The sequence below is a fragment of the Pan troglodytes genome, chromosome 20 (assembly GCF_028858775.2).
Source record: "Pan troglodytes isolate AG18354 chromosome 20, NHGRI_mPanTro3-v2.0_pri, whole genome shotgun sequence".
Lineage (NCBI taxonomy): Eukaryota > Metazoa > Chordata > Mammalia > Primates > Hominidae > Pan > Pan troglodytes.
The window spans coordinates 14343457-14369700 of NC_072418.2; the positions used below are offsets into that span (position 1 = coordinate 14343457).

At 46.5% G+C, this 26244-nt stretch overlaps 1 protein-coding gene across 10 annotated transcripts in view; it reads left to right on the plus strand.

Annotated features, from left to right (window-relative positions):
- The first annotated feature begins 15531 nt into the window (after window positions 1-15531).
- Window positions 15532-26244, plus strand: part of LOC112206437 (zinc finger protein 20-like) — a 46020-nt gene continuing 35307 nt past the window's right edge. For 8 of the 10 annotated variants that reach the window (XM_063800560.1, XM_063800563.1, XM_063800565.1 and 5 more), the window contains exons 1-3: window positions 15532-15717; window positions 24155-24281; window positions 26151-26211. In XM_063800560.1, the coding sequence (XP_063656630.1) occupies window positions 15715-15717; window positions 24155-24281; window positions 26151-26211 (191 nt within the window). In that variant the 5' untranslated portion in view covers window positions 15532-15714. Of the gene's footprint in view, window positions 15718-20028; window positions 22066-24154; window positions 24282-26150; window positions 26212-26244 lie in introns of all 10 variants that reach the window. The other 2 variants (XM_063800568.1, XM_063800569.1) reach the window with 2 other exon arrangements.

A 26244-nucleotide genomic window follows, 5' to 3' on the forward strand; every position in this document is an offset into this window, starting at 1 on the left:
TGCTTAAAACCACGGGCGGAATAGCTTAAATCTTGTAATTGAGTTTTTGGGCTGACCAAGTTTATGGACTTTAATCTGGCAAACAGTCTTGAAAACAGTGACTCACTGGCTGGGGAACTCAATTTAGGACTCTTTTAGCAAGTACAAATCACACTATCTGTAATCAGTGGGTAAGACAGTCATGCATAAGTTTTCACTACACTTACAACTTTTCTTCACTTTCTGAGAAGGACACAACATTTTTACCTTCTAATTTGACGAATATCATTTACTTAGGTTTAAAGTTCTCCTTTAAAGGGTAATGTGTGCTTTTACATGCCTAGCTTTTAATTACTCATTAACGAATTCGTGGGCCCTCTGTAATCTCTTTCCCTTCAGAGGTTACTGTTTTACTTAAATTGAATTTGGAAAGCTACCTTAGGGGTAGGAGAGAGACAACAGTGGCCATTATTAGAAAAGAGGTTTTTCAAATTCTTACATTTTACTGAAATCTTAGCAGAGAATCATAGTCTGGGACGTACGTAACACATGAACTTTTGCTATGGGCTGCTCACAGAGCCAGAGGGCGGCGGTGCAGGTCCTTGGCGGCGGCCGCATTGTACTTGCTCAGGTTTTGCCTGTGTCTGCGCCGCTCCCTCCCTCCTTTGCCGGGGGTGGGGCATGCTGCCAGCCTGGGCGGACCTTGTGGGCTTGGTCGCTGCCAGCTTTTCTGCTGCTGAGCCTTTTATTCCGCCCACCGCTTGCTTGGTCGCGCGGTTTCGGCTTCTAATGCCTTTTTTCTTTCTTTCTTTCTTTTTTTTTTTTGAGACGGAGTTTTTGCTCTTGTTGCCCAGGCTGGAGTGCAATGGCGCGATCTCGGCTCACCGCAACCTCCGCCTTCCAAGTTCAAGCGATTCTCCTGCCTCAGTCTCCCGAGTAGCTGGGATTACAGGCACGTGCCACCACGCCTGGCTAATTTTGTATTTTTAGTAGAGGCAGGGTTTCTCCATGTTGCTCAGGCTGGTTTCGAACTCCCGACCTCAGGTGATCTGCCCGCCTCGGCCTCCCAAAGTGCTGGGATTACAGGCATGAGCCACCGCGCCGGGCCTTTCTTATCTTTTTACAGACATACACCTGCTTGCCTTGCCGATTTTGCATTACTGAGCAGGTTAAGAGTTCTCCTTCTAATGCTGCATGCTTAAGACAGGGACTGATAGCTGTAGCGTATCCTCTGTCCTTTTTCCTATCTATTGGAGGAGGAGGCTTAGGTAAGACCTCTGTTTCCTCTTTGTTATTTTGGCCCAGTGATATTGGGGCTGAGGGAAGAGAAGGTGATAAGGCAGGTGACGTTTTCTCCTCCTTCCTCTTTTTAGGCTCTTCTGTGTGTAACTGAGCCAGGACTGCTCTAATTAAAGCCCATAACGTTAAAGATTTTACTGGGACCTGATGCCTTTGCACCTGATGTTGTTCAAGATTTCTCCCCACTCATTCCCAGAGTTCTAAGCCTAGCGTTCCTTCTTCTGGGAACCATGGGCTTTGTACTCCATTATTGACCACACTAGTTTTTAATTCCTTCAACAACTTAAATTCTAGTGGGGTGTGTTCATGAATAAACTGCTGTGGATTATTTGAATCGGGCCTTACGGAAATAGGAAAAGCGCAAGGTCCTAAGGGCTCTCCAGCTATGGCAGCAGAGCATAAAGTTGTTTGTTTTGGGGTCTCTATTTCTGCTACCGAAGGAGGCGGCACAGATGTTTCTGCGATTGGAGGAGGCGGTATAGGCCAATTTTTATCCTCCCTCACCTGTTTTTTATTTTCAGTTGGCGCTGTGGGTGGGACAACAGATTCTTTGAGATTTTTAGACTCAGCCTGCTGTCCCGCAGAATAATACGGAGCTAATGGCAGAAGTACAGTATGAACTAAACTCCAAGTGGAGAAAACTGAAGAATCAACTTTAAAACCTTTTTGATGAGCCTGTTTTAATCCTTCTCCTGCTCTGTCCCAATTTTCCGCATCAAGAGTGCCTGCCTGTGGAAACCATGGGTGATGCGTGAATAACCATTTGTGGCTTCTGCAGGAGGTTAGTTAGTGCCTGCGAATTAACCCGAGCTCCAGACTGTCTCAACAGAACCTTAAGCAAGTGCACATAATGTTTTTCTTCAGTAGACAAATTCTTCCCCTTGTTACCCTGATTCAGAAAACTTCCCCTTCCCAGTACTTCTTTAAAGCACTGCCCCCAGTACTTCTTTAGGGCACTGACCTTATATACGCTATTGGCAGACTCATCCCGGAGTCCCCGTGCGTCTCGTCAATTTCAGTTCCTCTACTCCAGCCGACCTTCTTCGTTCACGTCCTCATAGTCCCGTGTTTGGACTGCCGCCTGTTCGAGTGCCACTTATAGAGCTTCCGATCCTGTCGCTGTTTGGGGTGCCACTATGTAACCTGCACGGACCTAGGGGGACTGAACAAAGGGGGGCGAACGTGGGAATAAAAGACAAGAGACAAAAGAGTATATTTGGAAGAAGGGATGGGGGCAGCACCTTGCCTCTAGTGGACAAGGGCCCCGAGCTTTACACAGTCCTCCGTATTTATTAGGCCAAAGGGATAGTGAGAAAAGAGGGAGTGATTGTCGGGTAATTGTCAGTTGGCCGTTTGGTTCTGTTTGGTTCACAGCAGGCTTGTGAGACTGCATCCTTTGGACAATAGGCACTAATTTTCTCACTAGATAACTTCAAGGAGCCCGGTGCCAGGGAGTGATGTCCCTCGGCAAACCTTTTGGTGGCAGGGCAGTGTGAGTTTGCCCACAACCTGCATTCATGATAAACAGTTTGCTGTTTGATCATATAGACTCCTGCGGAATGCTGAGTTTGTCGTGTCCCAGCGGCCTTTGGCTCCCTGCACTGACCATCATGGAGAAACCCCGCCTCTACTAAAAATACAAAATTAGCCAGGTGTGGTGGCGCATGCCTGTAATCCCCGCTACTTGGGAGGCTGAGACAGGAGAATCGCTTGAACTCTGGAGGTGGAGGTTGCGGTGAGCTGTGATCACGCCATTGCACTCCAGCCTGGGCAAAAGCGAAATTCTGTCTCAAAAAAAAAAAAAAAAAAAAAAAAAGAAAGAAAGAAAGAAAGAAAAGAAAAAAGAAAAGCAACGCTGCAGTTTGTAAGTTTCAACAATTTAGAATTAAAAGTTATTTTGGCAATCTAGGACTCATTCTTCATTCTGGCTGCAGACAGAGCTATGGATAGGGAATGTCACACATATTTTTAAGGTTATGTTGTCTTTTATATTAAATGGATAACATTTCCACTTTGCGTTTCCATATGCAATGGAAGGCCAAGGCAGCAGAATCCCTTGAGGCCAAGACTTCAAGACCAGCCGGGCAATATAGTCAGACTGTGTCTCTACAAAATATTTTTTAAATTGTTTATATAATTTATGAGATTCCAGTGTCATGCTGTCAGCTAATATTAGGAAATTAGTAGGTGTGACTATGGTATTCTGGTTATGAGAAATGCTTCAATTTATTTTATTTTATTTTTTTTTGAGACGGAGTTTCGCTCTTGTTGCCCAGGCTGGAGTGCAGTGGTGTGATCTCAGCTCACTGCAACCTCCGCCTCCTGGGTTCAAACGATTCTCCTGCCACAGCCTCTCAAGTAGCTGGGATTACAGGCATGCGCCACCACGCGCAGCTAATTTTTGTATTTTTAGTAGAGACGGGTTTCACCGTGTTGGCCAGGATGATCTCCATCTCTTGACCTCGTGATCCGCTCGCCTCAGCTTCCCAAAGCGCTGGGATTACAGGCATGAGCCACCGCGCCCAGCCTTTTTTTTCTTTTCTTTTTTTTTTTTTTTTGAGACGGAGTCTTGCTCTGTCGCCCAGGCTGGAGTGCAGTGACGCGATCTCCGCTCACTGCAAGCTCCGCCTCCCGGGTTCACGCCATTCTCCTGCCTCCGCCTCCCGAGTAGCTGGGACTACAGGCGCCCGCCACCAGGCCTGGCGAATTTTTTGTATTTTTAGTAGAGACGGGGTTTCACCGTGTTAGCCAGGATGGTCTCCATCTCCAGACCTCGTGATCTGCCCGCCTCGGCCTCCCAAAGTGCTGGGATTACTTACATGCTTGAGCCACCGCGCCCGGCTTTTTTTTTTTTTTTTTTTTTAACAGTCTCGCTCTGTCACCCAGGCTGGAGTGCAGTGGCGTGATCTCGGCTCACTGCAACCTCCGCCTACCAGATTCAAGCGATTCTCGTGCCTCAGCCTCCTGCGTAGCTGGAATTATAGGCGTGTGCCACCACTCCTAATTTTTGAATTTTTGGTAGAGATGAGGTTTCACCATGTTGGCAAGGCTGGTCTCAAATTCCAGACCCCAAGTGATCCGCCTGCTGTGGCCTCCCAAAGTGCTGGGATTACAGGTATGAGCCACTGTGCCCAGCCTCAGAAATGCTTCCGTTCTTGAGATGTGAAAATTGCCTTTTTAGATATACGTTAAAAAAAAAAAATAGAGATGGAGCCTTACTATGTTGACCAGGCTGGTCTCGAACTCCTGGCATTAAGCGATCATCCCATCTCGGCCCCCCATAGTGCTAGGATTACAGGCATGAGTAACCACACCTGAGATGTTTTATATTTGCAGTTTTTAATAAAGCAAAGTCAAAAAGAACAATTTTTAGGATAAATAACCTTAGGTTGAAAACATTTTTATTTTCAAGGAAAAATTTGTGAATTCATTCCTGTACCAAAAAATTACATCCAGTTCATTTACTACAGCATGAAATTGTATTGAAAATAACTTAATAATTTCAAATGTGAGCAGAGGTTATTTTATTCTTTCCTTTCACTTACTGTCTGTCTCCCTGAGTTTCTTTCTTTTTTTTTTTTTTTGAGATGGAATTTCACTCTTGTTGCCCAGGCTGGAGTACAATGGCGTGATCTTGGCTGACTACAATCTCCGCCTCCTGGGTTCAAGCAATTTTCCTGCCTCAGCCTCCCGAGTAGCTGGGATTACAGGCATGCACCACCATGCCCGGCTAATTTTGTATTTTTAGTAGAGACAGGGTTTCTCCATGTTGAGGCTGGTCTCGAACTCCTGACCTCAGGTGATCCTCCCGCCTCAGCTTCCCAAAGTGCTGGGATTACAGGCGTGAGCCATCACACCCGGCTGGATCTTTTACCTACCATATAGATAAAACCATGGTCAAAAGTGATACAGAAGCAGGAGGAGCAACATGGCCAAATAGAACCCTCCAGTGATTGTTCCCCCAACAGGAACACCAAATTGAACAGCTATCCACACAAAAAGTAACCTAGGCTGGGCGCAGTGGCTCACACCGGTAATCCCAACAGTTTGGGAGGCTGAGGCAGGCAAATCACAAGGTCAGGAGTTCAAGACCAGCTTGGCCAATATGGTGAAACACCGTCTCTAGTAAAAAATACAAAAATTAGCCGGGTATGGTGGTGTGCACCTGTAATCCCAGCTACTCAGGAGGCTGAGGCAGGAGAATCGCTTAAACCCGGGAGGTGGAGGTTGCAGTGAGCCGAGATCGTGCCACTGCACTCCAGCCTGGGTGACAGAGTGAGACTCTGTATCAAAAAAGAGAAGAAGAAGGAGAAGGAGAAGAAGAAGAAGAAAGGAGAAGAAGGAGGAGAAGAAGAAGAAGAAGAACCAAACATCAGCTGTGCAATCACAGTGCCTGGTCTTATATTAAGTAAAGAGGCACGGAAGAGGGTGGGAAAGCAGCCTTGAATTGCCTATGCCACCACTTTCCCGTCCTCTTGCAGAGGCCACATGGCATAGAGAGCGAATCTGTAAGCTTGGGAGAGGGAGAGCGCGGTGATTGTGGGACTTTGCATTGGAAATCAGTGCTGCCCTGTCATTAGCAGAAAGCAATATGGGGCCGAACTCAGCCAGTGCCCGTGGAGGGAGCGTTTAGATCAGCCTTAGCCAGAGTCGAATTGTCCATCCCAATTGCCAGAACCTGAGTTCTGGCAAGCCCTGTCACCATGGGCTAAAATGTTCTGGTGTCCTGAAGAAACTTGAAAGGTAGTCAGGGTCACAAGGACTGCAATTCCTGTGTAAGTCTTGGTGTTGGGTGGGCTTGGAGCCAGCGGACTTGGAGTGCACATGACCTAGTGAGACACTAGCTGGGGTGGCAAAGGGAATACCTGTGCCACCACTCTCCTGACCCCAGGCAGTACAGCTAGCAGCTCAGGGAGAGACTACTTCCTTCTACTTGAGAAGAAAGGGGAGAGTAAAGAGGACTTATATTGCAACTTGGATGCAAGCTCAGCAACAGTATAATAGGGCACCAGGCAGAGTCGTGAGGCCTCTATTCCAGGCCCTAGCTCCTGGACATTTCTAGATACACCCTGGGCCAGAAGGGAACCTACTGCCTTGAAAAGAAGGACCCAGTCCTGGCAGAACTCATCACCTTCTGAATCCCTGGGCCCTGAGTGATCAGCAGGGGTAGCCAGGCTGTACTTGTATGGGCCTTGGGTAAGACTTAGAGCTGTATTGGCTTCAGATGTGACTCAGCACATTTCTACCTGTGGTAGCTATGGGGAGAGGCTCCTGCTGCTGGAGGAAAGGAGAGGGAAGAATAGGCCAGGCGCAGTAGCTCATGCCTGTAATCCCAGCACTTTCAGAGGCTGAGCCCAGGAGTTCAAGACAAGCCTGGGCAACATGAAAAAATCCCATCTCTACAAAAAATACAAAAGATTAGCCAGGTGTGGTGGTATGCACCTGTAGTCCCAGCTACTTGGGAGGCTAAGGTGGGAGAATCACTTGAGCCCAGGAGGTCAGGGATGCAGTGAGTCAAGATGGCACCACTGCACTTCAGCCTGAGAGACAGAGCAAACCCCTGTCTCAGAAAAAAAAAAAACAAAAAAACTTCTGTACAGCAAAAGAAACAGTCACAGTCAACAAAGTGAAGAGACAATCCACAAAATGGGAGAAAACATTTGCAAACAATCCATCTGACAAGGGATTAATAAACAATATATAGGGAGCTCAAATACCTCAATAGGAAAAAAAGTCTAATAATTCAAATTAAAAATGGGCAAAATATCTGAATAGACATTTCTCAAAAAAAGACATAAAAATGAAAATCAGACATATGAAAAGGTGCTCCACATCATCAGAGAAGTGAAAAGACAACAATACCATATCATCTCACCCCAATTAAAATGGCTTTTATCCCAAAGAGAGGTAATAACAAATGATGGCAAGGATGTGAAAAAAAGAGACCCTTGTACACTGTTGGTGGAAATGTAAAATACTAAGCCACTGTGGAGAACAGTTTGGAGGCTCCTCAAAAATCTGGAATTAGAACTACCCTATGATCCAGCAATCACATTGCTAGGTATATTCCAAAAAGAAAGGAAATCAGCATATCGAAGAGCTTTCTGCACTCTGATGTTTATTGCAGCACTATTCACAATAGCCAAGATTCAGAAGCAGCCTAAATGTTCATCAAAAGATGAATCGATAAAGAAAATGTGATACATATTGGCTGGGTACGGTGGCTTACACCTGTAATCCCAGCACTTTGGGAGGCCGAGGCAGGTGGATCACCAGGTCAGGAGATCGAGACCATCCTGGCTAACACGGTGAAACCCCGTCTCTACTAAACATACAAAAAAAAATTAGCCGGGCGTGGTGGAGGGCGCCTGCAGTCCCAGCTACTCAGGAGGCTGAGGCAGGAGAATGGCATGAACCCAGGAGGCGGAGCTTGCAGTGAGCCGAGATCGCACCACTGCACTCCAGCCTGGGTGACAGAGTGAGACTCCATCTCAAAAAAGAAAAGAAAAGAAACGAAAAGAAAATGTGGTACATATACATAGTGGAGTACTATTCAGCCATGAAAAAGACTGAGATCCTGTCATGTGCGACATCATGGGTGGAACTGGAAGTCATTATGTTAAGTGAAATAAACCAGGCATGGAAAGGCAAACTTCACATGCTCTCACTGATTTCTGGGAGCTAAAAATAAAACAATTGAACTCATGGAGATAAAGAGCAGAAGAATGGTTACCAGAGGCTAGGAAGCGTAGTGGAGGAGGCAGGAAAATAGGGGTGGTTAATGGGTAGAAAATTATACTTAGAATGAATAAAATCTAGTATTTGATAGCACACAGGGTGACTACAGTCAACAATAATTTATTTTACATTTAAAAATAAAAGAGTATAATTGGATTGTTTGTAACACAAGGAAACAATAAATGCTTGAGGTGATGAATACCTGATTTATCCTGATGTGATTTGATATGGCTTGGCTGTGTCCCCACCCAAATCTCAACTTGAATTCTGTCTTCCAGAATTCCCAGGTGTTGTGGGAGGGACCCAGGGGGAGGTAATTGAATCATGGGGGCTGGTCTTTCCCATGCTATTCTCACAATAGTGACTAAGTCTCACAAGATCTGATGGATTTATCTGGGGTTTCCACTTTTGTTTCCTCCTCATTTTCTCTTGCCACCACCATGTAAGAAGTGCCTTTTGCCTCCCACCATGATTCTGAGGCCTCCCCAGCCATGTGGAACTGTAAGCCAAATTACACTTCTTTTTCTTTCCAGTTTTGGGTATGTCTTTATTAGCAGCTTGCAAATGGACTAATACAGTAAATTGGTACCAGCAGTGGGTTGTTGCTGAAAAGATATCCAAAAATGTGGAGGCGACTTTGGAACTGGGTAACAGGCAGAGGTTGGAACAGTTTGGAAAGCTCAGAAGACAGAAGATGTGGGAAAGTTTGGAACCTCCTACAGATGTGTTGAATGGCTTTGACAAAAATACTGATAGTGATATGAACAAGAAGATCCAGGCTGAGGTGGTCTCAGATGGAGATGAGGAACTTGTTGGGAACTGGAGCAAAGGTGACTCTTGTTATGTTTTAGCAGAGACTGGTGACATTTTGCCCCTGCTCTAGAGATTTGTGGAACTTTGAACTTGAGAGAGATGATTTAGGGTATCTGGAGGAAGAAATTTCTAAGCAGAAAAGCATTCAAGAGGTGACTAGGTGACTTGGGTGCTGTTACAAGTGTTCGTTTTAAAAGGGAAACAGAGCATAAAACTTTGGAAAATTTGCAGCCTGATGATGCAGTAGAAAAGAAAAACCCATTTTTAAAGGAGAAATTCAAGCTGGCTGCAGAAATTTGCCTAAGTAGCAAGGAGCCAAATGTTAATCCCCAAGACCATGGGGAAAATGTCTCCAGGCCACATCAGACACCTTTACACAGCCCTTCCCATCACAGGCCCGGAGGCCCAGGAGGAAAAAGTGGTTTCATGGGCCAGGCCCAGGGTCCCCGTGCTGTGTGCAATGTAGGGACTTGGTGCCCTGTGTCCCAGCCACTCCAGCCGTGACTGAAAGGGGCGAACGTACAGCTTGGGCTGTGGCTTCAAAGGTTTGAAGCCCCAAGCCTTGGCAGCTTCCGCATGGTGTTGAGCCTGCAGGTACAAAGAAGTCAAGAACTGAGGTTTGGGAACCTCCACCTAGATTTCAGAAGATGTATGGAAACACTTGGATGTCCAGGCAAAAGTTGACTGCAGAGATGGGGTGCTCATGGAGAACCTCTGCTAGGGCAGTGCAGAAGGGAAATGTGGGGTCAGAGCCCCCCTACAGAGTCTTTACTGGGGGCACTGCCTAGTGGAGCTGTGAGAAGAGGGCTACCATCCTCCAGACCCCAGAATGGTCGATCCACTGACAGCTTGCACCGTGCACCTGGAAAAGCTGCAGACACTCAACACCAGCCCGTGAAAGCACCTGGGAGGGAGGCTGTACCTGCAAAGCCACAGGGGCAGAGCTGCCCAAGACCATGGGAACCCACCTCTTGCATCAGTGTGACCTGGATGTGAGACCTGGAGTCAAAGGAGATCATTTTGGAGCTTTAAAATTTGAGTGCCCTGCTGGATTTCAGACTTGCATGGGCCCTGTAACTCCTTTGTTTTGGCCAATTTCTCCCCTTTGGAATGGCTGTATTTACCCAATACCTGTACCCCCATTGTATCTAGGAAGCAACTGGCTTGCCTTTGATTTTACAGGCTCATAGGCGGGAGGGACTTGCCTTGTCTCAGATGAGACTTTGGACTGTGGACTTTGGGATTAATGCTGAAATGTGTTAAGACTTTAGGGTACTGTTGGGAAAGCATGATTGATTTTGAAATGTGAGGACATGAGATTTGGAGGGGTCAGGGGTAGAATGATATGGTTTGGCTGTGTCCACACCCAGATCTCAGCTTGAATTATATCTCCCAGAATTCCCACATGTTGTGGGAGGAACCCAGAGGTAGTAATTGAATCATGGGGGATGGTCTTTCCCGTGCTATTCTCATAGTAGTGAGATGGGTTTATCAGGGATTTCCGCTTTTGCTTTTTCCTCATTTTCTCTTGCCGCTGCCATGTAAGAAGTGTCTTTTGCCTCCCGCCATGGTTCTGAGGCCTCCCTAGCCATGTGGAACTGTAGGTCCAATTAAATATCTTTTTCTTTTTTTCTTTTCTTTTCTTTTTTCTTTTTTTTTTTTGAGATGCAGTCTCGCTCTGTCACCCAGGCTGGAGTGCAGTGGCATGATGTCGGCTCACTGCGACCTCCGCCTCCCGGGTTCAAGCAATTCTTCTGCCTCAGTCTCCTGAGTAGCTGGGACTATAGGCTTGCGCCACCATGCCTGGCTAATTTTTGTATTTTTAGTAGAGACGAGGTTTCACCATCTTGGCCAGGCTGGTCTCGAACTCCTGACCTCATGATCTGCCCACCTCAGCCTCCCAAAGTGTTGGGATTACAGGCGTGAGCCACCGTGCCCGACCAACATCTTTTTCTTCCCAGCCTCAGGTATGTCTTTATCAGCAGTGTGAAAACAGACTAATACATGGTTATTACACATTGTATGCCTGTATTAAAATATCTCTTGTACCCAATAAATATATACACCTACTATGTACCCACACACACACAAAAGATAGTGTTCTTTGTGTTTTTAAATAGGTTTTGCCTTAAAGTCTAGTCAAGTATGATAATGGCATATCCACTCTTGTTCTCTTTTGGTTACTATTTGCGTGGAATACCTTTTTACCTCTGTATTAGGCTTTTCTTGCATTGCCATAAAAATACCTGAGGCTGGATAATTGATAAAGAAATGTTTTATCAACTTATGGTTCTGCAAGCTTTATAGGAAGCATGGTGCTGGCATCTGCTCAGGTTCTGGGGAGGCCTCAGAGTTTTTACTTTTGGTGGAGGGTGAAGCCGGAGCAGGCCTCTCACGTGGCAAAATAGGAACGAGAGAGAGAGGTAGAGGGGAGGTGCCACACACTTTCAAACCACCAGACCTTGTGCGAACTCAGAAGAAGAGCTCACCTATCGCTAAGGGGATGGCCCAAGCCATTCATTAGAGATCTGTCCCCATGATCCAAATACCTCCCACCAGGCCCCGCTTCCAACCTTGGGGATTGCAATTCAATGTGAGATTTTGCCGGGATGTACATTTAAAGTATATCATCTTCCATTCCATTTCGAGTATTTTTTGTCTTGGGGTATAAAATGAGTGTCTTGGTCATGCATGATGGCTCATGCCTGTAATCCCAGCATTTTTATTTTTTTAAGACGGAGTCTCGGCCGGGCGTGGTGGCTCAAGCCTGTAATCCCAGCACTTTGGGAGGCCGAGGCGGGCGGATCATGAGGTCAGAAGTTCAAGACCGGCCTGACCAACACAGTGAAACCCTGTCTCTACTAAAAATACAAAAAATTAGCCGGGTGTGGTGGTGTGCACCTGTAATCCCAGCTACTCAGGAGGCTGAGGCAGGAGAATCGTGTGAACCCGGGAGGCAGAAGTTGCAGTGAGCCGAGATTGTGTCATTGCACTCCAGCCTGGGAGACAGTGCAAGACACTGTCTCAAAAAAAAAAAAAAAAAAAAAAAGATGGAGTCTCACTCTCACCAGGCTGGAGTGCAGTGGTGTGATCTTGGCTCACGGCAACATCCGCCTCCCAGGTTCAAGTGATTCTCCTGCCTCAGCCTCCTGAGTAGCTGGGATTACAGGCTCGCACCACCACACCCAGCTAATTTTTGTATTTTTAGTAGAGATGGGGTTTCACCATGTTGGTCAAGATGGCCTCGATCTCTTGACCTCGTGATCCACACGCCTCAGCCTCCCAAAGTGCTGGGATTATGGGCGTGAGCCACCGTGCCCGGCCATTCCTAGCATTTCTGGAGACTGAGGTAGGAAGACTGCTGGAGGCCAAGACTTCAAGTTCAGCGTGGGCAACATGGTGAGACCTTGTGTTGAGAAGAAATTTTTTAAAATTTACACAATTAATGACATTTTAATGTCATTCTATCAACTGATATTAGGTAAGTATTAGGTGTGACTGATATTCTGGTTATGTATAAAATTAACTCAATTTTTGAGATATGAAAACTGCCAGGGCCAGGCGTGGTGGCTCACACCTGCAATCCCAGCACTTTGGGAGGCTGAGGCGGGTGGATCACCTGAGGTTAGGAGTTTGAGACCAGCCTGGCCAACATGGTGAAATCCCATCTCAAAAAATTAGCCCAGCATGGTAGCATGCACCTGTAATCCCAGCTACTGGGGAGGCTGAGTCAGGAGAATCGCTTGAACCCAGGAGGTGGAGGTTGCAGTGAGCTGATATCGTGCCACTGCACTCCAGCCTGGGCAACAGAGTGAGACTCTGTCTCAAAAAAAAAAAAAAAAGAAAGAAAAGAAAACTGCCTTTTATTTTTAATTTTTTGTATTTTTATTTTTGAGACGGAATCTCACTCTGTCACCCAGGCTGGAATGCAGTGTCTCAATCACTCATCGCTGCAACCCCAAGTGATTCTGGGCTCAAGTGATTCTCCTGCCTCAACCACCCTAGTAGCTGGGACTATAGGCACATGCCACTATGCCTGGCTATTATTTAACTTAATTTTTTTTGGAGGGGGATGGAATCTTGCTCTGTCACCTAGGCTGGAGTGCAGAGGCGTGAACTTGGCTCACTGCAACCTCTGCCTCCTGGGTTCAAGAAATTCTCCTGCCTCAGCCTCCCAAGTAGCTGGAATAACAGGCGGCCACCACCATGCCTGGCTAATTTTTGTTTTGTATTTTTAGTAGAGATGGAGTTTCACCATGTTGGCCAGACTGGTCTCAAACTCCTGACTTCAGGTATCCACACACCTCAACCGCCCAAAGTGCTGGGAGTACAGGCATGTGTAACCGCACCTGGCCCCGCCAATGTTTTTAACTTAAATTTTCATACTCATACATGTAACTCCACATTCTCCTCTATTCGCAGGCCCTGATAATCTCTATTCTACTTTATCCCTTTATGAATTTGACTATTCTAGGCACCTCATATAAGTGAAAGCATATAATATTTATTCTGGTGTCTCTGGCTTATTTCACTTAGCATAATGTTTTCAAGTTGCATGCATGTGTTAACGTGTCAGTAATTCATTGCTTTTTTGTGCCTGAAAATATTCTATTGTAGGGATAAATCACCCTTTGCTCATCCATTTGTATGTTGATAAACATGTGGGTTTTTTCCACAGTAATATTCTGAATAAGGCTGCTATGAAATTGGTGTACATGTGTCTCTGTGTGTTGTGCTTTTGATTTTTTAGGATATATACCTAGGAGTTGAATAGTCACAGGGGAATTCTAAATTCACCTTTTTGAGGAACAGCCATACTGTTTTACACAGTGGCTGCAATGTTTTACATTCTCTACATCAGTGCACAAGGATTCCCATTTCTCCATGTCCTCATCCACACTTATTATAATTTTTTTTTTTTTTTTTTGAGACGGAGTCTCACTCTGTCGCCCAGGCTGGAGTGCAGTGGCACAATCACAGCTCACTGCAGCCTTGACTTCCCTGGCTCAAGTGATCCTCCCACTTGAGGATCACTGGAACCATAGGTGCTAAGATGGGACTACCGGTCTGACCCCTGCTTTCCATCGTGGCCTGAACTAGATTTCTAGATTTTCAGGTTTACTTTGGGATGCCCTTAGCCGAGAGGGGAATCTTCAGTTTGGGGGAGAGGGGTGGGCTTTGAATTTTATTTTTGGTTTACACATAGAATAGCTGGAGTCGGAGTGTGATTTGATATATGTAGAAAATCTGTTAAGGTCAGAGACCCATTGGATTACCTTATGGAGAAAAGGTTTATGAATTTGACAATTTATGTCAGTCAGTACCTTAAACTGACTCCAGGTGAGTTTCCTGCTGGTGAAAATGAAGGTCTGGGGCTGGGCGCGGTGTCCTTGTCTCTACAAAAATACCAACATTAGCCAGGCATGATGGCGGGTGCCTGTAATCCCAGCTACTCTGGAGGCTGAGGCGGGAGAATCCCTTGAACTCGGAAGGCGGAGGTTGCAGTGAGCAGAGATCGTGCTATTGCACCCCAGCCTGGGCGACAGAGCGAGACTCTGTCTCAAAAAAAAAAAAAAAAAAAAAAAAAAAAAGAAAAGAAAAGAAAATGATGAAGGTCTGGAAGGAGAGAGAGTGTGTTGCCACACTATGCAGAGGGGACAGGAAGGCATGTTGAGAGCCTAGAGTTAAATTCTTCAGTGTTCAGGCCTCATCACCAGGTTCTGATCGGTTCTGGGGCTCTGTTTCAGCAGTCAGAACCTGGCTCCCAAGAATCTGTTTAACCTGTTTCCTGCTGAACAGTGGCTGAAAAACTGCTTCCCTGAGCTAGTTCACGTTTTTGCTTTTCTTCTCTTTTGATTCCTTTATAGAATATTGCTGCCATGTAATTCCAGTTTTTCCACACATTTAACAATTTTATTCAATTGTTGCTGTGTTTTTATTTTCTTGGTGAAAACGAGTAGACTTCAGGGCGCGGTGGCTCACGCCTGTAATCCCAGCACTTTGGGAGGCCGAGGGGGGCGGATCACGAGTCAGGAGATTGAGACCATCCTGGCCAACATGGTGAAACCCCGCCTCTACTAAAAATACAAAAATTAGCTGGGGGTGGTGGCGCGTGCCTGTAATCCCAGCTACTCAGGAGGCTGAGGCACGAGAATCGCTTGAACCCGGGAGGCGGAGGTTGCAGGGAGCCGAGATCGCGCCACTGCACTCCAGCCTGGCGACAGAGCGAGACTCCGTCAAAAAATAAAAATAAAAAATAAAAAAAAAGACTGAGAGATCAGTTGGGAGAAAGGCTTGGCCATGCAGCCAGCAGCCTCATCCCAAATTCCTGATCCCTGGAGGACATCAGACCCCCTCTCCTACTGCAGTGTGGCCTGTGTGGCCTCGGCTCCCCTTCTGCTCCGAGGCCAGGGGATGGCTCCACTGGACAGTGAATCTGGGATTCCCTGCACACAGTTGTGACCCCCCAGTCCAGGAGGAAGAAGCAGGAAGGGCTCGCAGACTATTGGCAGGAATTCTTCTTAAATGCAAATATTCCCCGGGAGGGATCAGGTCACTGCCCAGGGAGGAACCCCCCCTCCCCCGCCCGCCCCATGCCAAGAGCTGTGTCTGCAACCTGTTCATCTGGCTCGACTGCCAGCACTGGGAGATCACTTCTGTCGCTCAGTGTCTGGGGGCGGGACCTGGAGTACTATCCAATCAGAGCCGCTGGGCGGGGCCGTGAGAACTGTCAATCAGGCGTCCAGCCCGCTGGAGGATGCGAGGTTGAAAAAGCCCGCGGCGTCTTCTCTGTCCCCTGCGCTCGGCTCCCTGCTCGGTCGGGCTGGAACCTGTACTGGCAGCCGGAGGTGTAGGTAGGAACCGGAATACCTCGGAAGCCGGGAAATGGTGAGTGTCCGAGGCCGGGGTTCCCGAGACAGGGTACAGCTGGTTGTAACCGACCGGAACCGGCTGTGGCGGGACCCAGACCTCCTCGCTGTTGTCTCTGGGGTCTGAGGACCCGAGTGCCCTGGCCCAGCTCGGTCCTCGGTCCTCTCGGCCTCAGGGTGGGGCTGGGCCTGCAGCCAGGACTCCGGGCATCCTGTCCGGTCCCCGCGCGGCAACTGCGGCCCAGGTTCCGGAGTCCTCTCTGGGCAGCTCCGCGTCCGCAGCCCCGCGTCTCCCTAGATTGTGCGGGGACACGGGAGGGTCATGGGGGGAATCCTCCTCGGGTGTGGGGTTCATGTGGAAGGAGCAGCGGTCTGTGGGGTCCCCAGTTCCTCCTTTGTCTCCAAGGGGCTCGGGTTTTTACTGAGATATCCAGATATATGCGAAGCAGGGTCTCAAATCCGCAACTGTGATCCCTGGCCTAGCTTCTCCTAGGGCTGCCAGCAAATCCCTGGATTTCCAGATCCCGCTCCGCGTTTTAGAGCTGGCCTCCTCTTCAGTTCACCACAACAATGTCAACTCTTCGTCCCCCAGGCTTTGTTTCAAACACAGCCATATATGTGTGTGTGTGTGTGTGTGTGTGTGTAGATGTGTGTGTATATATATGTGTGTGTATATATATATATATATATATATATTTTTTTTTTTTTTTTGGTGACAGAGTCTCGCTGTGTCGCCCAGGCTGGAGTGCAGTGGCGCAATCTCGGCTCACTGAAACCTCCGCTTCCTGGGTTCAAGCGATTCTCCTGTCTCAGACTCCCGAGTAGCTGGGATTACAGGCGCCCGCCACCACGCGCGGCTAATTCATGTATTTTTAGTAGAGACGGGTTTTCACCGTGTTGGCCAGGCTGGTCTCAAACTCCTGACCTCAGGTGATCCACCCTCCTCAGCCTCCCAAAGTGCTGGGATTACAGGCATGAGCCACTGCAACCGTCCTCACACGTTTTTCATGTATATATGAATTATATATATATGAATTATATAGATATTAAATATCTATATAATTTTTTTTTTTTTTGGTGGAGACGGAGCCTCACTCTGTTGCCCAGGCTGGAGTGCGGTGGCACGATCTCGGCTCACTGCAACCTCTACCTCGCGGGTCTCCTGCCTCAGCCTCCCGAGGAGCCGGGACTGCAGGCGCGTGCCACCATGCCCGGCTAATTTTTGTGTTTTAGTAGAAACGGGGTTTCACCATGTTGGCCAGGCTGGTCTCGAACTCCTGACCTCAGGTGATCCGCCCGTCTAGGCCTCCCAAAGTGCTGGGATTATAGGTGTGAGCCATGGCGCCTGGCCACACGCAATATTTTAATAGGCTTTTTTTTTTTTTTAAGAGGGCAAAATATGGCTCTTTTTGTAAAGATTTGTTTTGTGTTTGTGAACATTTCACACTTGAGGAAGCGGAGAAAAAGCACCTGACACTTGCTGTAAACAATCTTTATGCCTCTCCTCCTTTTATCTGCCCGAGGCACGGACACCTTCTGAGAATGTCTTCGGGTTGAGGTTTATCTTTGGAAACTTTACAGGGCGATGTGTCCTCAACTCACCCTTCATCTTATCCTGGTCCTGGGTTTCAGAACTGCCTGGGGCTGACTGAAGATGCCCACAGCTACCATGTTTCTTGGAGGGTGGGTCACTCCTCCCAGAGGACAACCTGAGGCGTGGAGTTGGGGCTTCCCAGGAGAGGAGCTGGGTGCCCTGGGGTGGGAGAAGTCCCCTGGTATTCCCCTCCTTAAAAAGCTAATCCTGGGCCAGGAACAGTCTCTCACACCTGTAATCCCACCATTTTGGGAAACCCGTAATCCCACCACTTTGGGAAGCCGAGGCGGGTGGACCCCTTGAGTCCAGGAGTTCGAGACCAGCCTAGGCAACATGGCGAAACCCCGTCTCTACTGAAAATACAAAAAAACTAGCCGAGTATGGTGGTGCGTGCCTCTAGTCCCAGCTCCTGGGGAGGCTGAGGTGGGAGGATCACCTGAGCCAGGGAGGTCAAAGCTGCAGTCAGCTGCGATTGCACCACTGCACTCCAGCCTGGGCAACTGGAGTGAGACCCAGTCTCAAAAAAAAGCTCTAATCCCCAGGGACACTCAGCTTTTCTTCCCCAAATCCAGATTCCATTCCTTGGGGACACTTGGCTCATCAGCCAGTTGGATGGTGGTATTGAAGGGACAGGACAGAAATGATTCCTGTTTTCTGGATGCTCTCAGCATAGTTAAGGGAGAAAACTATTCCTAAGGACAGGAAAACCCACCCCACTGAGATGGTGCAAGAACCTGAAAAGCAAAATGCACTTTAGGAACACAGGGGACTCACAATGTGTCGTCTCCTGGGAGGGTGGTCACTGAGCGCTTCAGTGAGCAGGATGGGGATGGGGGATGCCCCTGGTGACAGGAGGATACGATGTGACACTTGAGTTAGACTTGTCTGTGTTCTAGGTCCTTACTGTCTCTCTCTGGGCTTGTCACCTTGCAAAGATTGGTTCACTTATTTCAGCTGCAGATTAAATCTCTACTTTTGGAAGCTTTTCAACTATCTTTTGGTTATCAATTTCTACTTTAATATGATTTGATTGCATACTTTATAGCATTTCTGTTCAATTTGTTAAGGCATATTTTATGCTTCCAGTGTAGTTTACTGTGGTGAATATTTCATGTGAACTTGAGAGGAATGTGTATTCTGCTGGTGTTGAATGAAGGATTCTATAAATACATATTAATTAAATGCAGTTGATTAATTGATACAGTTTGGCTGTGTCCCCGCCCAAATCTCATGTTGAATTGTAGTTCCCATAATCCTCACCTGTTGTGGAAGGGACCTGGTGGAGATAATTGAATCATGGGGGTGGTTTTCCCCATCCTGTTCTGGTGATAGTGAGTTAGTTCTCAAGAGATCTGATGGTTTTATAAGGGGCTTCCTTCTTCGCTGGGCACTCGTTCTTCTCCTTCCTGCCACCATATGAAGAAGGATGTGTTTGCTTTCCCTTCCGCCATGATTGTAAGTTTCCTGAAGCATGTCTTTATTAGCTGAATGAGAACGGACTAATACATTATTGATGCTGTTGAGTTTAGCTATATCATTAGTGATTTTTTTGTTGTATTGACCTATTAATTATGGATAGAGGTGAACTGTTGGCTTACAACTATAATTTTGGATTTGTATATTTTGTCTTATAGTTTTATGTTTTTGTCTTGTATCTTGATGTTATATTTTATGGGCATACATATAAGTAATAAAGATTATTATACCTTATGTCTTTTTTTTTTGAGACAGGGTCCCCATCTGTCTCCCAGGCTGGAGTGCAGTGGCACAATCACAGCTCACTGCAGCTTTGACCTCCCAGTGCCCAGGCTCAAGTGATCCTTCAGCCTCAGCCTCCTGAGTAGCTGGTACTACAGGCATGTACCACGATGCCTAGCTAATTTTTTTTTTTTTTTTTTGTAGAGACAAGGCTTCGCCATGTCGCCCAGGCTGGCCTCGAGCTCCTGGACTCAAGCATTCTGCTCACCTTGGCCTCCCAAAGTGCTGGGATTACAGGTGTGAGTCATTGTGCCTGGTCCTATTATGTCTTCTTGCAGGATTGACCTCTTCACTGTTACAAAATCTCTTTTACAAGGCAATTATGGTCCGGCGTGGTGGCTCACACCTGAAATCCCAGCACTTTGGGAGGCCAAGGCAGGTGGAACACCTGAGGTCAGGAGTTCGAGACCAGCCTGGCCAACATGGCGAAACCCCGTCTCTACTAAAAATACGGAAAATAGCCGGGTGTGGTGGCAGTCACCTGTAATCCCAGCTACTCGGGAGGCTCAGGCAGGAGAATCACTTGAACCTGGGAGGTGGAGGTTGCAGTGAGCCGAGATTGCGCCATTGCACCACTCCAGCCTGGGCAACAGAATGAGACTCTGTCTCAAAAAAGAAAAAAAAGCAAGCCCAAGGCAATTATGAGGAAAATTCCTTGCCATTTTCCTTGATCTAAAATGTGGTTTGTCTGAGTTTTATAAAACTATTGCACATTTCTTTTGATTAGTGTTAGAATGGCTTATCTTTCTTCATACCTTTTTATTTAATCTATTCACTTCTTTTTGTTTGAAATGATTTTCTTGTACACATTACTGAGGCTTGTTTAATCTACTATGTCAATCTCTGTCTCTTTTTTGTGTATATAAATAACAGACATTTAAAGTGGTAATTGATATAATTGTATTAATATGTATATATGTAATTGTTCTCTGTTTGTTGTACTTGTTTTCCTCTTTCTTTCTTTCTTTTTTTTTTTAGATGGAGTTTCATTCTTGTTGCCCAGGCTGGAGTGCAATGGCGCGATCTCAGCTCACCACAACCTCTGCCTCCCACATTCAAGCGATTCTCCTGCCTCAGCCTCCCGAGTAGCTGGGATTAAAGGCATGTGCCACCATGCCCAGCTAATTTTGTATTTTTTAGTAGAGACGGGGTTTCTCCATATTGGTCAGGCTGGTCACAAACTCCTGACCTTAGGTGATCTGTCCACCTCGACCTTCCAAAGTGCTGGGATTACAGGCATGAGACACTGCTCCCGGCCTTGTTTTCTATTTTTAAAACTTTCTCTTTTTCTACCTTCTGTAGTTTTTGCTTGTTTGTTTGTTTTTTTTGAGATGGAGTCTCGCTCTGTTGCCCAGCCTGGAGTGTAGTGGCGTGATCTCATCTCACTGCAACCTTCACCTCCTCCTGGGTTCAAATGATTCTCGTGCCTCAGTCTCCCGAGTAGCTGGTATTACAGGCGTGTGCCACCATACCCGGTTAATTTTAATAATTTTAGTAGAGACAGGGTTTCGCCATGTTGGCCACGTTGGTCTTGAACTCTTGACCTCAAGTGATCTGTCTGCCTCGGCCTCCCAAAGTGCTGGCATTACAGGGGTGAGCCACTGTGCCTGGTAGTAACTTTTTCAAAGTATGTTTACAGAGATGTATTCCCTGTCCTCTGTAGTCAATGAAGGCTCTGTTCCTTTAACTTGTGTTCATCTAGTGTTTTGAGAGAGGTTTCCTGAATGCTAGGAGCTAAAATAAAACAGACCTGGCCGGGTGCTGTGGCTCATGCCTGTAATCCCGGCACTTTGGGAGGCCAAGGCGGGTGGATCACCTGAGGTCAGGAGTTCGAGGCCAGCCTGGCCAACATGGCGAAACCCTGTCTCTACTAAAAATACAAAAATTAGCCAGGCGTGGTGGTGGGCCCCTGTAATCCCAGCTACTGGGGAGGCTGAGGCTGGAGAATCACTTGAACCTGGGAGGCAGAGGTTGCAGTGAGCTGAGATCTTACCACTGCACTCCAGCCTGGGCAGCAAGAGCAGAACTCTGTCTCAAAAAACAAACAAACAAACAAACAATCAAACAAAAAGAGGCCCAAACCTGACCTCTTCCAGGCTTTGTGGATGGCTTTGTCGTGCAGCATTCCTTGAACACTCGGCCTGAGTTTTGTTTTGTTTTTTTTTTTTGAGACGGAGTCTCGCTCTGTCACCCAAGCTGGAGTGCAGTGGCGTGGTCCTGGCTCACTGCCAGCTCTGCCTCCCGGGTTCACGCCATTCTCCTGCATCAGCCTCCTGAGTAGCTGGGCCTACAGGTGCCCGCCACCACACCCGGCTAAGTTTTGTAGTTTTAGTAGAGACGGGGTTTCACCGTGTTAGCCAGGATGGTCTGGATCTCCTGACCTCTTGATCTGCCTGCCTCAGCCTCCCAAAGTGCTGGGATTACAGGCGTGAGCCATCACGCCCGGCCGACTGTTTAAAACTCTGCGTTAGCCTCCAATTTCTGCTGAACTGAGCCTAGAGATCAGCCAGTGCCGAAACTTAGGGCCTCCTCAGGTTTTTTCTAGAAATGTGTTATTTCCTGGGCAGACGTGAGGCTTTCTCAATTCCCCAGGATACCAAAGTGCTTTTGATTAGCCTAATTTCTGAAGCTAATTTTCTCTCCAGATTGTTTTCCTGGGTCTTAGATGGTCTATTCTGTCTCAGTCATAGACTGTTGTTCCAGATGGTTGCAGGCTTTTTGTTGACAATATTTTTATGTAGTCCCTGCCAATTTTTGACCCCAGTTAGGCTTTAGTGTAGTTGAAACAGAGAAGAGAGCCTTATTTCAGACTTTTCGTAGGCCCAGGAGAAATTGGAGTATACGAAGATAATATTTGCAAATAAAGTAAATATAATATTTGCAAATAAGATGGTAGAATAGGTCACCGCGCCTGGCCTGTTCTACATTTTCACTTACCTTTTTCTCTTTTTCATCTTTCTGTCAACAGTGTGGTGTGTTGAATATTATAGTTTCAAAATCCTTCATGTGTGTTAGGTAAGCTGTCACTTTCTGGTTTAGAAGATTTTTAGCATTTTTAGACATTTGTTACCTCCATTAGTTTTGTTTAAGTAGCTTTTATTGACTACTAACAGGTCTGTTTTAATGATTTAGGGAATTTCATAAATATTCATGAGAGATGACACCTTGGTGACATGCAGTTCTTTTTTTTTTTTTTTTTTTTTTGAGATGGAGTCTTACTCTTGTCGCCCAGGTTGGAGTGCAATGGCGCGGTCCCAGCTCACTGCAACCTCCACCTCCCGGGTTCAAACGATTCTCCTGCCTCAGCCTCCCGAGTAGCTGGGATTATAGGCGCCTGCCACCACGCCCGGCTAATTTTTGTATTTTTAGTAGAGATGGGTTTTCACCATGTTGGCCAGGCTGGTCTCGAACTCCTGGCTTTGTGATATGCCTGCCTCGGCCTCCTGAAGTGCTGGGATTGCAGGTGTGAGCCACTGCACCTGGCTGACAAGTGGTTCTTTAGAAGAACGTGTACAATCTTTATCCCTCTTTCATTCTCCTTTGATGTTACCTAGTATTTAAAAATTTTCCTTTAGGATGATGAAATACATTTCATTAACCTTACGTTACACTTCATTAAATTTAGTTTACGGAAAACCAGTTGCCAGCTTCCAGGTGTTCTCTTATTGTAATCACATAGAATGGGCTAAATCCCCCAAGTAACAAGTGTTGACAGAACATGTGAAATGTTACGTACCAAGGTCACTCGGACACTTAGTACCCAGAGTTTTTTTTTTCATGGCCATCTTAGTCTGTTTTATGTTCGTTAGAATAGAATGCCTGAAATTGGGTAATATACAAGAAATGATATTTGTTTTGTACAATTCTGGAGTTTGGGAAGTCTAAGGGCACGGTGGCGCATCTGGTGAAAGCCTTGCTGGTGGGGACTCCACTATCTGAGGCAATGGAAGAAGGGTATTCCTAGGGGAGGGGGTGATTGTGCTAGCTTAGGGGTCTCTTCCTCTTCTTCTGAGGCCACCAGTCTTACTCCCAGGATATCTCATTTACTCATTAACCCTTTCATCCATCAGTGAATGAACCCATTCATGAGGCAGAGCCCTCATGACATAGTCACCTCTTCAAGGCCCCACTTTTGAATACTGACACCTTGGGGATAAAGTTTCAGTATGAGTTTTGGAGGGGACAAACATTCAAACCTAGCAGTGACTGATCGGGTATGCTTCTCTGCTGATTATATCACAAAATTTCAAACTCTCAGAAGGAAGATGGAAATTAAGCAAATACCATATTATTTACTTATTTATTTATTTTTCAATTTAATTTGAGACAGGGCCTCGCTCTGTCACCCAGGCCGGAGTTCAGTGTCACACTCATGGCTCACTGCAGCCTCTACCTCCTGGGTTCAAGCAATCCTCCCAGCTCAACCTCCCTAGTAGCTGGGACTACAGGCGTGCGCCATTATGCCTGGCTAATTTTTGTATGTTTTGTAGAGATGGGGTTTCACCATGTTGCCCAGGCTTGTCCTGAACTCCTGAGCTCAAGCAATCCACTCGTCTCAGCCTCCTAAAGTGCTGGCATTACAGGTGTGAGCCACTATGCCCAGTGGCAAATATCATATTGTTTTAATAAATAGTTGAGGCACACAGCTTCTTTTCTTTGTTATGCTGGTGCAGCTCTCCTTAAATCTAGCTCTGAGATACCATCATAGTTCAACTTTCTAAATAAACGTGTGTAGGGATATGTTGTCTTAGAGCTGCTACTATTGTCTCTTGTAGACAACACATAGTAGGACTTTGTCACGAGAGTTAGTATAGACCCACTAGACAGACACTAGAGGTGATCTGGGCAGCGTATCTCAACTCCCTGAAATCATGAATGAGAGGCTTGTCCGTATTGGCTATTACTTTACTGAATGTGTTCAATTCTAGCATCAGAATTGCTGTGCTGGAGAAAATGAGTATAGACAGAGGATAAGAGTCTGATGACCAAGTCATTGAATAAATGTTTGGAGTCTATAGCATTGTGTGAACTTCCTCTAAAGTGAGTGTAGCTTCCTAGTGCTGTCAGCCTGAACCTTTCTCCTCTGCCATGTGGGATGTTTCAGGACTCAATGATCTTTGAGGATGTGGCTGTGAACTTTACCCAGGAGGAGTGGGCTTTGCTGGATCCGTCCCAGAAGAAACTCTACAGAGATGTGATGTGGGAAATCATCAGGAACCTGATGTCTGTAGGTAAGGATGACATCATTTCTTCACTTAGTCAATTACAGAACAAGTGTTTCTTGGTCATCTACACTGCTCAATGATTTGAAACATGGTAGGGAATACAGTAGACTGGCCAGATGCAGTGGCTCACGCCTACAATCTTAGCACTTTGGGAGGCCAAGGTGGGTGGATCACTTGAGGTCATGAGTTCGAGACCAGCCTGGCCAACATGATGATACCCCGTCTCTACTAAAAATACAAAAATTAGCCACGCATGGTAGTGCACGCCTGTAGTCCCAGCTACTCAGGAGACTGAGGTGGGAGAATTGCTTGAACCTGGGAGGCAGAGGTTGCAGTGAGCCAAGATTGTGCCACTGCACTCCAGCCTTGGCCACAGAGCAAGACTCCATCTGAAAAAAAAGGAATACTGTAAGGCCGGGCACGGTGGCTCACACCTATAATCCCGGCACTTTGGGAGGCCAAGGCGGGTAGATCATGAGGTCAGGAGATCGAGACCAACCTGGCTAACATGGTGAAAGCCCGTCTCTACTAAAAATACAAAAAAAAATTAGCCGGGTGTGGTGGCGGGCGCCTGTAGTCCCAGCTACTCGGGAGGCTGAGGCAGGAGAATGGCATGAACCCAGGAGGCGGAGCTTGCAGTGAGCCGAGATAGCACCACTGCACTCTGGCCTGGGTGAAAGAGCGAGACTCCGTCTCAAAAAAAAAAAAAAAAAAAAAAGAATACAGTAGACCCTTGAACAAAGTGGGTGTCAGAGACTCTTAACCTCTGCACAATTGATGATCTGGTTTTAACTTTTGACTCTATAAAATGTTAAATGTTGGCCGGGTGCAGGGGCTCACACCTGTAATCCCAGCACTTTGGGAGGCTGAGGTGGGTGGATCCCTTGAGGTTAGGAGTTCGAGATCAGCCTGGCCAATGTGAAACCCCATCTCTACTAAAAATACGAAAAATTAACCGAGCATGGTGTCGGGCACCTGTAATCCCAGCTACTCAGGAGGCTGAGACAGGAGAACTGCTTCAACCTGGGAGGTGGAGGTTGCAGCGAGCTGAGATCATGCCACTGCACTCCAGTCTGGGCAACGAGAGTGAAACTTTGTCTCAAATAAAAAGAAAAAAAGCTAAATGTTAATAGCCTATTGTTGACTGGAAGCTTTATCAGTAACATAACCAGTCAATTAATACATATTTTGTGTGTTGGTGTGTATGTGTAAGTGTATATTAGGACAGTTTCTCACTTTGTTACTCAGGCTGGAGTGTAGGGGCATGGTCATAGCTTAATACAACTTAGAACTCCTGGGGTCAAGCAATCCTCCTGCCTCAGACTCTTGAGTAGCTAGGATTGTAGGCAAGTGCCACCATGCTGGGCTGATTTTTAAATTATTTTTTGTGGAGATGGAGGTCTTGCTATGTTGCCCAGGCTGGTCTCAAACTCCTAGCCTCAAGCAGTCCTCCCACCTCATCCCTAAGTGCTGGGATTATAGGTATAAACCACCATGCCTGGTCTGTTTGGTCTATTATATATGGTATTCTTATAATAAAGTAAGCTAGAAAAAAGAAATATTATCAAGAAAATCATAAGGAAGTGAAAACATATTGACTTGATTAAGTGGATCATCCTAAAGGAATCCTTTTCATTGTTTTCACATTGAGTAGCCTGAAGAGGAGGGGTTGGTCTTGTTCCCTCAGAGGCAGCAGAGGTTGATAAAAGTTTGCATATGAGTGGACTTGTGCCATTCAAGCCCATTTTGTTCAAGGGTCAATAATACTTTGGTGAATAAGTCAGGCATGGTCACAGTGTCCCATGAACATAGAATCTAAAATGTTTCTATAATTTTGTAATCATTTATCATGACTTTTATGGGTCTACATTTTAGGAATAAAATGGGAAGACCGGAACATTGAAGATCAGTACAAAAATTCCAGGAGAAATCCAAGGTAATTTGCACTTATAACATGAAGCTGTGTCCC